The 12,077-nt window shown below is 20.6% G+C and overlaps 1 protein-coding gene across 1 annotated transcript; it reads left to right on the top strand.

Annotated features, from left to right (window-relative positions):
- Positions 1-1,367: 1,367 nt before the first annotated feature.
- PRSY57_0417500 (zinc finger protein, putative) lies at positions 1,368-11,606 on the top strand (the record flags this gene model as incomplete). Its single annotated transcript, XM_012906031.2, has 1 exon — positions 1,368-11,606. The coding sequence occupies one exon, from the start codon at positions 1,368-1,370 to the stop codon at positions 11,604-11,606; it is 10,239 nt and encodes a 3,412-aa protein (XP_012761485.2).
- Between the last annotated feature and the right edge of the window lie 471 nt (positions 11,607-12,077).

Raw genomic sequence — 12,077 nt, 5'->3', positions numbered from 1 at the left:
ATACAATATATATATATAGTATATTATATAGTATATTGTTATATATTTATATATATTAATATTTTTTTTTTTTTTTTTTTTTTTTTTCCTTTGGGATTATTTGATTTCAATAAGAAGTAAATATATAACAATATATATATATATATATATATATATATATATATATATATATATATAATTGAAGAAAAAAAGAAAAATATTTACATTATCATCCATATATATATTTATTTTATATGAATTAAGAATATAAAGGTTGATAATTATAAAATGAAATTATATATAAATATATAATTATATATATATAAATATATATATATATATATATATATTCATATATATAACAAAACATGATGAATATAGAAAAGTAAAAGAAAAAGATTATAATGAAGAATGATTAAAAAAGTCAGGCTTAAAATATTTTATATAAATATATTTATATATTCATTCATTCCTTAATTTATATATTATATTTATATGAAGAGAAATGCTTCATATTATATATAATTTCTTTATAAGGAAAGAAAAAAAAAAAAAAAAAAGAAACAGTTTGATACTTATTATATATATATATAAATATATTTATTTATTTATATATTTATGCATTTATGTATTCATTCGAGCTTTTTTTTTTTTTTTTTTTTTTATATTTATAATGGAGAATGAAATTTGAAGTATATATCATTTTTTTGGGAATTTTATTTATATCCTTATTTTATAATTGATTATAAAATTGTATATATATAGAGTCACGTATAAATTATACATATTATAATACATATAAATAACATACATATATAACAATATACATACATATTTACCGTATGTATTGAAAAAACGAAAACAATTTGTTCAGGTATCTTTTATATTTTTTAAAGAAACCTGTGATATACAAATTTCTATTTTTATATTTGAAAAGAATAATGGGCATATTCATATGAAACACATGTATATGTATATATATATATATATGTATGTATGTATGTATGTATTTATATTTATTTATGTATTTTATTTTCGTATTTTTCATATTATATATTGAGGATATTCATTTATATACATGTATGTTGATTTATGAAAGAAAACTACAATATTAAGGTAACTATGTTGTAATAATTCTTATTTTTTTAATTATTATATTTATGTTAATAGATACATACCATTTTTATTTATGTATCCATATATATATTTATATATTTATATATATTTATGTCAGTTATTAATATACCAGAAAGAGCCAAATAAAAAAGAAAAAAAATATATAAAATATAACAATTCAAAAGGGATTTATTTTAATATTATTATATTATAATAAATAGTTATATATGTGTATATATATATACATACATATATGCGTTCATTTTTAAATTATGGTAATAAATAATATTATCGATGAAGAAAATGAAAAATCAATACATACAGAAATTAAATGTTTAAAAAGAAAGAATGAAAAAAAAAAAATTACCAAACTAAATTGTGATATAACAAATTCAAATAATAAAGAATTTTTTTATAATAATGAAAATAAAAAATTTCAAAAGAAGAATCATTTGTTATTATATAAGGAACATGTAATAAACCATCAAAATAATGTTAAATGTATAAATATGGAGAACAACGTAAGTAATAATGATTTATATATTCCAGATCAAGATAACTGGGTACAATGTGATTTGTGTGAAAAATGGAGACGCTTACCACAAAATATAAATATGGAAAACTTACCAAAAGTATGGTACTGTAAATTAAATAACGATGTAAGATATAATTCTTGTGATATACAAGAAGAAGTAGTTGTTCCATATAATTATGATGTAAATAAAATTACTGATAAAAATACAATCTCTTTTAATAATAACAATAATAACAATAACAATGATTTTATAAAAAATGATTGTTCTTACAATATTATTAATCCTCATAATATTACAAATTGTAATAATAGTAATAACAATAATAATACTGTTTCCCTTAATACAGATACCTTATTATATAAGGATACTAATTTATCACAACAAAATGTTAAAGATTCTATTTATTATATAAATAATGAAAATAAAAATATTATATGCAATACACAGCATAATCCCATCTCTAATAATAATTTACATTTTCCCTTAAGAAATGAATCAGTTTCATCCTTTTGTCATATAAAGGAGGTGCTTACACATAATAAAGACAATAAACAAAATAATAATGAGAACATTTTAACAAACGAAATTAAAAAAGAAGAAAACAAGGAAAAGAAAAAACAAACCAAAAAAAATAAGCAAATGTTGCATAATGAAGAAGGTGAGCAAATTATACACAATGATGATTTGCATTCACTAAGCAGAGAAAAAAAGAAAAATAAAGATACCTATGAAAATATGAAATATAAAAATATCATAAAAAAAAATATAAAAAAGGAAAGTATAAATAATCCTATTATTTATGATTTAAAGCAAACTCCCAATACACACCAAAATAACAATAGTAATAATAATAATAATATTAGTCATGATAATAATGGTTATAATAATTCACAAGACGTGTACAAAAATGATTCCCTTGTGAAAAAAACAAAGAACGATAAAAATTCAAACCAAGATAATGCACCAGAAATTGATGATAACGAATGTGAAAATTTACCTGAACGACCAAACAGCCATTTTCATAATATAAATTTGCAAAAAAGAAATTGTAAAACGAAAAAAAGAAAAACGAATAATTGTTTATTCAAAAAATATAATAGTGATGGAGATTTGTATGAAAAATCACAAAAAAGTTTAAAACAATTTAATAAAACTATTATGAGTGATACAGATATGAATTCAAAGGATAATGTTAAAAAGTTCAAAAATTTTTTTAATAAAAAAAATATGAACAAGTCAGGTCCTTTTTATTCGTACATGCATTTTATCGTTAATTCCAATTTAAAACAAAAAAAAAAAAAAGAGGAGTGTCCTTTGCTGAATGAGAAAAAAAATAAAAAGAAAATAAAGGAAAATGAGAACAAAAATGAAACTGGGAAAGAAGAGGAACAGAAAAACGAAGATGAAAATGAAAACACAAATGGAATTATGAATAATGCCCACAATATGGACACGGAAAAACGTAATGTGAAAAGTGGTAAAAAAAAGAAAAAAGAAAGTACGACATTTGTGATAAATAATATGTATACTAAAACTAATAATGAGGAAGAACAGAAAGTGGATGACATTAAAAATTTGGAGGCATTACACATGGATCAAATGAAAAACATCAAGAGGAAAAAGAGCCAAACAAATAATAAAAATAAAGAAAGTATAAAAATGAAAAATGAAAAGGATAATGGGAAAAATAATAATGATGAAATGGTTAATTATGTGGAGTATAATACAAATAGTTTAAAATATAACAACAATAGTAATGATGATAATAATAATCATTACAATAATGATAATAATAATGATAATAATAATGATTACAATAATGATTACAATAATGATAATAATTCAAATGGACAAATGAATTATTTATATGAAGATATTCATATGACAGATAGCCAAATAATCAAACAAAATAATATGAACATGTCAGGAAGTTTTTCAAATTTAAAAAAAAAAAAAAGTTCTGATATATTATTAAATAATAGTATAATTAATAATGTGGATAATACCATCCATACAAATAATGTACCTATTAATAATACTGTTCCCGTTGTAGTTAACTGGGTACAGTGTGAATTATGTAAGAAGTGGAGAAAAATTGATGCTCATATTAATATAAGTTTATTACCAGAAAAATGGTATTGTTCTTTAAATTTTTGGAATGCTTATAATAATTGTGATATGGAAGAAGAAATATATGTTGAAGAAACCGTTAATTTGGAAACACTTCAACATGTAAAAAATAATGAGAATTTAAAAAGCATACAAAATGTACATAATAAAAGTAACACAAATCAACAAAAGAATGGAGGAATGGGTTCACAAAATAATTTGAAAATTCAAAAAAAAGTAAAAAGCGGAAAAAATAGTGTAGCAACAAATTACATGAATAATATGAATATTTCTACAAAACATGCTGTAGAAAAATCAAAAAATGATTGTAAGCATAGGGTTAATAAAAAATCAAATAAGCATAGTATGATGATTAATGAAAATAAATATGAACTGGATGAAAAGGATATTAAAATATTTAATGAATTAAATAAGAAATATTCTAAAATAGATATTTTAAATATAATATTCAATAATTTGCAGAATGATAATGATGAAATAAAAAGAAATGATTTAATAAATGAATTTTTTACAAGTTCAGATACTTTACCATTAAATCAAAATAATGACTGTGGTGGTAATAAATTAACATTAGATGAATTATTGAGTACTCCAATAAGTGAAAATTATTTATCACATATAAATTATGATATGAATAATAAGAATATATCTAATAATAATATAAATAATTCATGTAATGATGAAGATAAAGAAGTAACGTATGATGAGAAGAATGTTATGAATAATGATAATGAGATGTTTTACAGAAATATTCTTTCATCTTCATGGGCATCTCATAATAACAATGGATTATTACAGTCGTTAGATGGTATGTTAAAAAAAAATTGTTTTTCAAATGAAAATTATAATATATTAAATGAAAAGAATGAAACGCATGATCAAAATGGAAAGTATATATTCCATCCTAATATAAATACAAATAATATAAATAATAATAATATAAATAATAATAATATAAATAATAATAATATAAATAATAATAATACAAATAATATTAATAGTAATAATAATATTTATGGTAATAATAATATTTATAGTAATAATAATATTTATAGTAATAATAATATTTATAGTAATAATAATCCGTGTTATATGGATTTATTAAAGAATAGTAAATTTAAATATTTTTTGAATTATGAAAATATTCATAAAATGTTTGATACTTTGCCTAAATATAACTATACAGCTTCTGATGAAGATAATAAAAATATATCAAATCATATTAATTTAAAATATAAAAATTTATTTTACAATAATTCACGAGCATGTGTTAAGAACGATATCACAAATTCTTTGAGAAGAAGATATTATTCATGCAGTCGTTTTGATAAAGGTATATATAATGACCATCATATTGATGAGGAGAACAGGCAAAGAAATTATTTATCAGATAGTGTTTTAAAAATAAGAAAGTACAAAAAAAAATTAATTCATGTTAAACGTGAATATATATTTAAGATAAACAAATTGAAAAAATTATTACATAGTGAAGTGGATGATAATATAAATGAGGACGATAAAAATCAAACCATTTATGAAAAAGAAAATAATATAAGTGAGTGTATAAAAAATTGTAGTACAGACATTTTTCCAGATATTGAAAATAAGGTAGGTGAAGAAAGAGAATTTTATTCATTCGATGAATGCATACTTCAAAATGATCCGTTTAAATATGTAAATTATATAAGCAAGTTAAATACATGTATAGATACATATAATACAGATGATCATAAAATTATGGATACTGTTAATAATGTGTTCAATGAAAAGAATCTAATAAATGATGATAAGTTGTTAAATCATCAAAATGGAGATAATATTTACCATGAATTATTTAACAAAATAAAAAGTGAAGACTATAAAGGTAATGTAATAAATGAACAGCTAAAGGAAATAATTCCCAAGGAATCAAATTCATGTCAACATGAAAATATAAATATTATGGGCGAACGAAATAACAATATTGACGAAAAAATAAATATTATGGGCGAACAAAATAACAATATTGATGAAAAAATAAATATTATGGGCGAACAAAATAACAATATTGACGAAAAAATAAATATTATGGACGAACAAAATAACAATATTGACGAAAAAATAAATATTATGGACGAACAAAATAACATTATTGACGAACAAAATAACATTATTAACGAACAAAATAACATTATTGACGAACAAAATAACAATATTGTTAATAATACATACGACGATATGAACACATTTTTTGATAACTTCCATTTTGAAAAAGATAATAATGAAAATTTATATGATGATAATATAATAAACAATGATAATAATGACAGTGAAATTTCTAATAATTTATTATATAAAAAGAATTATGAACTGTTTGAAAATAGCTTGAAAATGTTTATTTTGAATGATGAAATGTTTCATAATATAAATAACAATAATAATAATAATAATAATTATTATTATTATAATAATTTTCATTATAATTATGGTTATTGTGGAGATGATGAATACCCAATAAACTTTAATCATGATAAAAATGAAGTGGTTAATTTAAAATATGATAACTATTTAAATAAAAGTAATATTTATGAAGGAAATAATATATCCAACAAAGAAGAAAATACAAACTATCTAAGCAAATCTATGGGACATATGAATTCGTTTTTTACTTCGTCATGTATATTAGAAACATTGAATAATTATTATATAAATAATATTTTAAGGGATGATCAACCAAATAACAATTTTATAAATAATAGTATGAGTACAAAAGATGAAATAAAAAAAAGGAACAAATCTGTATTTTTAAAAAGTGAAGATAATAAATTAAGTATGGATGATTATATTAAAATAAGGAAATATTTAAGTTTTTTAAACATGGATGATATGTCTTACCAACACAATATGGGTAGTGATCAAAATGATCAATATGATCAAAATGATCAAAATTATCAAAATTATGAATATCATGAAAAGGATGAGGAGTATGATGAAAATTATACATATGATGAAAACAATAAGGCTAATTATAGCGCTGATTTTAATAACAATATGTATGATGATAAACATCCAAGTTACAATTTTAACAAGGATTTCTCTTTATTAAACAATGTAACACTTACAAATTTTGCTCCTCTTGACAAATCATTGAGTGGTCTTCAAGAATCAAACGTGAAAGAAAAAACAAGAAATAGTTATAGCAATTCAAATAACAAAAAAGAGAAACATATTTATCTTGATGAAAAAAATAATAAAAAAAATATAAAATTGAATAACCCTAAAAAGTCGTTTTTAAAAGGTGGTGTTTTATTAAATAGAAGTGATAGTTTCATAAAGAAAGGTACAAAAAATGTTTTGTATAATAATAAAAATAATAAAATAGAAAACTTTGTTAATAATGTTTATGAACTTGATACTGTAAGTAGTGTATTACCAAGGGAAGCTTCATTTAATTTAAATAATAAGAAGGATAACAGGGAAAGAAAAAAAGATAAGAAAGATAAAGAAAAAGAAGATGTAATAATAATAAAAGATACAAAAAACATGGAAGAAGAAAATGAATATATATCTTTTAATGTATGTTATGATGATAGTATAAATAATATTAAAGAATTAATTAAAAATAGAAGTAGTCACCAAAAAAATAGTGTTGATATGTACAATGGGAAATTGATCTTATCAAATAATAATATTAATGGTAATAATAATAATAATAATAGTAATAATAATAGTAATAATAATAGTAATAATAATAGTAATAATAATAATAATAATAGTAATAATAATAATAGTAATAAAAGTAATAGTAATAATATTTATAGCCATAGTAATAAAATTAATCATAATAATAACGCTCTTGGTAACAACGTGAAAAACAAGACTCATATTTATGAACCACCATCTTCATCATGTGTCAAAGAAGATAATGATAATAATAATCAAATTAAAATAACAATATTAAATACAAACAAATTGAAAAAGCATATCTTAAGTAGTAGAGTGATTATGTACTCCAAAGGAGCTTCCTTAGTATATAATGTGGATGAAATAAATAAAAATAGTATTTATTTCTATAATAATGAAGAAGAAGTTTATTTAACGAAAGGAAAACAAAAACATGATGATATAAATAAAGATCAACATAATGAAATAGAAAGTAATAATATATATATTAATTATGCAAATAATATTAATTTTAATGAAAAGGATGAGTATCATAAAAATAACGATGATAAAAATAGTACTTATGATGATAATACCACTGAAGGAGGGAAAACGAAAAAAATTGGTACCTCCGTTTTTAATTATGATTATAAAAAAATGATCCATGAAATAAGTCTCTTCAATAGTAATATTAAAAAACAAATACCACATATAAAATATAAGTTCAAGAAATATATTGATACACCTCCAGAGAAAAAAAAAGTCTCCACGAAAAAAATAAATCAACGATGTCAAAAAAACGAAAAAAGAAAAATGTCTTCAAGAATCATAAATAGTCCCCAATTTAACGCAAATGATTGTAATATAAATAATATATTGAATGATCACATACATAATGATACTATAAAGAATAATATTACGAATAAGGAACAAGAGAAACATATCCTAAATAATATAAAAAAAAAAATTGAAAAACGTTCAAATGACCAGCATGTCAATAACATAAATAGGAATAATACGGATGATAATTACGCTGATATTATAAAAAAGGTTGAACAAAATATTGGTGTATCCAAAAATAAAAATAAAAATAAACAAGTCATATGTAAAAATGTTATAAAAAAGGAAAATGACGATCATGTTGTGGATGTTAACAATGATGATACGGTTGCTGATAAAAATATAACTATTGAAAAAAATGAAAAATTCTTAAAAAAAAAAAATAGCAGTTCAAAATATAGGATACATAATAATAACAAAGAAAAGGAAGAAAAGGTAGAAAAGGAAAAAAAGGAAGAAAAGGTAGAAAAGGAAAAAAAGGAAGAAAACAAATTAAATGATAATTTAAGTGAAACTTACCATGTTAATAATACACATCAACTTTTTAACACTCCAAAGTTTAATACAAAAAAAGATATGTCGAATAATGAACAAGTTCATGATGAATATAAAAATAATACAAATAACAAAAAAAAAAAAACGTTATTAAAAAATATGGACAACAAAAAAAATAACTTGTCAGAAATAAAGGATGTACATAAGGAAATAAAAAAGAAAGATATATCACATATAAAGGATAAAAATAAAAAACGTACTCTTAAAAATAACAATGATGTTAATAAAGATGATCAATATGATGATGATAATAAAAATAAAGATGATCAATGTGATGACGATAATAAAAATAAAGATGATCAATATGATGATGATAATAAAAATAAAGATGATCAATATGATGATGATAATAAAAATAAAGATGATCAATATGATGATAATAAAAATAAAGATGATCAATATGATGATGATAATAAAAATAAAGATGATCAATATGATGACGATAATAAAAATAAAGATGATCAATATGATGATGATAATAAAAATAAAGATGATCATAATGATGATGATAATAAAAACAAAGATGATCATGATGATAATAACAATAATAGTGATCATGTGATATATAAGGCTTCTTCCCAACTCAAAAAAAGAAAAACGTACCAAGAAGAAGATGGAAAAAAAAATGATGATGCTGATTATGATGAAGGTCTTTTTTATGACAGTGTTATTTCTCATAAGTTACCAAATTCATCATCCAAAAAATATAAAAGGGATAACCGCAATTTTGAAGATGATAATAAGGAAAACGATCTAAATTATGCACTTAATGTTAACAACGAACATACTGAAGAAAATTATAAAACTCAAGCCATTCATAATAATAATAATAATAATAATAATAATAATAATAATAATAATTGTTATGACGACGAAAAGGAAAACAAAGACGATAATGATTTTGATGAAAAAACAAGTTTGAATAAATCTTTTGTTAAAGAATTGGAATGCTTAAATCAAAAAGAAGGGGAACGAAAAAATAGCATGAACGAATCAAAGGATATGGATATTATTCAAGAGGAGAAGGTGAAACATGCTGACGCTTCAAAAAATAATGACAATAATAGTGAGCTCAATAATAGTGAGCTCAACAATAGTGAGCTCAACAATAGTGATTATTCATATAAATATGATAAGGAAAGAGAAAGTATACAAAGTATTATGGCACAAAGAAAAAAATATGATAATGATGATGAACTTATGTCACATAAAGACATACAAGATGAATACTATTATGAAAAAAGGAAAATGGGTAGTGCTAGCCATAAAAGGAAAGTATTTTATCATGGTATACATAAGGAAAATTTGCTTAAAGGGGAAAATGAATTTATTGGAAATAAGGATAGGAGAAGTAGTTTAGAAGAAGCAAAAGATGAGGAGAGATATATGAAACAAAGATATGATTTTAAATGTGATGGTAGTAGCAAGTATGGAGGTAGTAGTAAATATTACGATAGTATTCATGATGGTAGTAAATATTATGACAGTGTGCATGATAACAATAGTATGTATAACAATATAAATAATATATCGAGTAAAAACAAAAAAAAAAATATAAATGATAAAAATTATAATTCTATGTATGATACTTGTAATAATAGTATAAATTTTGAAAAAGATCATGATGACAATTCGAGTGTGTCATCCAAAATGTATTATTTATTAAAAGATAAAGAAAAAAAAAAAAAAAGTACAGAAGATCCGAATAGTCAAAATGATCATATGTATACTAGTAATACATACAAAAATAATAAATATGATCATCATTCATATCACTATGAAAAAAAGTATCATGAAGAAAAAATTAGGAGAAAAGATAATAAAGGATTTGAAGGGGATAGTAAAAGATGTAGTGAATTAAACAAAAATCAGGAACATACATATAACACAGTACAAAAGAGAAATAATCAAGATTATAATAAAATTCATTATGATAAGTATGACAAATGTGACAAATATGAAAAGTATGGAAAATATGATAAATATGGAAAATATGAAAAATATGGAAAATATGATAAATATGAAAAATATGACAGATACAATAAATATTACAAATATAATTACAATGATGAAAATAAAAAAAGAAGTTTTATGGTAGGAGACAATACATATAAAAACCCAAGGAACAGTTTTCATGATGAAGAAAAATATTCACATTATGAAAAAAACACTATACATGATAGTAATGCAAGGATATATGAAAGAAGGAAAACAAGTATTTTTAGTAATAAATATGAAAAACCATATTATAAAAAAAGTGTCGATGAAAAGGACAAAGATGATTATCATATATATAATAATGATAGATATGTTGACAAATATGTTGACAAATATGATGACAAATATGATGACAAATATGATGACAAATATGATGACAAATATGATACATATGATGACAAATATGTTGACAAATATAATTATAATGAAGAGAATGAATCACATAGAGACGAAGAATTTTATTATAAAAAAAATAAAGATCAGTATGAAAGAGAACATAAATATGTCCATCATCATAATAATTATAATCCTTATAAAAAAGAGAAATATCATATATATACAAATAAAAAACTTATAAACAAAAATTATTATTCTTATAGAAATAGTCAAGATAAAGTTGATATACAAAATAAAAATGAATATATTAACAATAATATAAAATATAGTAAAAGAAAAGATTCAGATTTCTTTAAAAAAAATTACAGGAATTCATATAAGCATCATCCATATGATTATAAATATAATCAAGAAACAAATAATAAATACCAAGGACCCCACAAAAGGAAAAGTCACCTTTTTACAAATGATTAAAAAATATATATGTATATATGTAGTTGATGGATACCAATATATAGAACATTTTACTTACGATTTTTTTTTTTTATCATATAATAAAATAAAATAGAATAAATAAATAAATAAAAAAAAAAAAAAAAAAAAAAAATTTATACTTTAGTGATGATAAGTATATATATATATATATATATATATATATATAATAAATTTTTTATCAAATAATAATGAAATTATAATAAATGGTATATTATAACTTTTTTGTTTTCCTATACTTTATTTTTTATTTTATTTTTTATTTTATTTTTTTGTTTAGTAACGTTGTCATATCTTATTCATGATATCTAATTTTTTATCATTTCATATGAATTTTTTATTTTTTTCTATAATTAAAATTTTATTTTTTTCATTATCAAACATTATATGTATATATATATATATATATATATATATATATATGTATATTCATTTTAAACCTTTTTGATTTTA

The sequence above is a fragment of the Plasmodium reichenowi genome, chromosome 4 (assembly GCF_001601855.1).
Source record: "Plasmodium reichenowi strain SY57 chromosome 4, whole genome shotgun sequence".
Lineage (NCBI taxonomy): Eukaryota > Apicomplexa > Aconoidasida > Haemosporida > Plasmodiidae > Plasmodium > Plasmodium reichenowi.
This window is presented reverse-complemented; position numbering and strand designations above follow the sequence as displayed.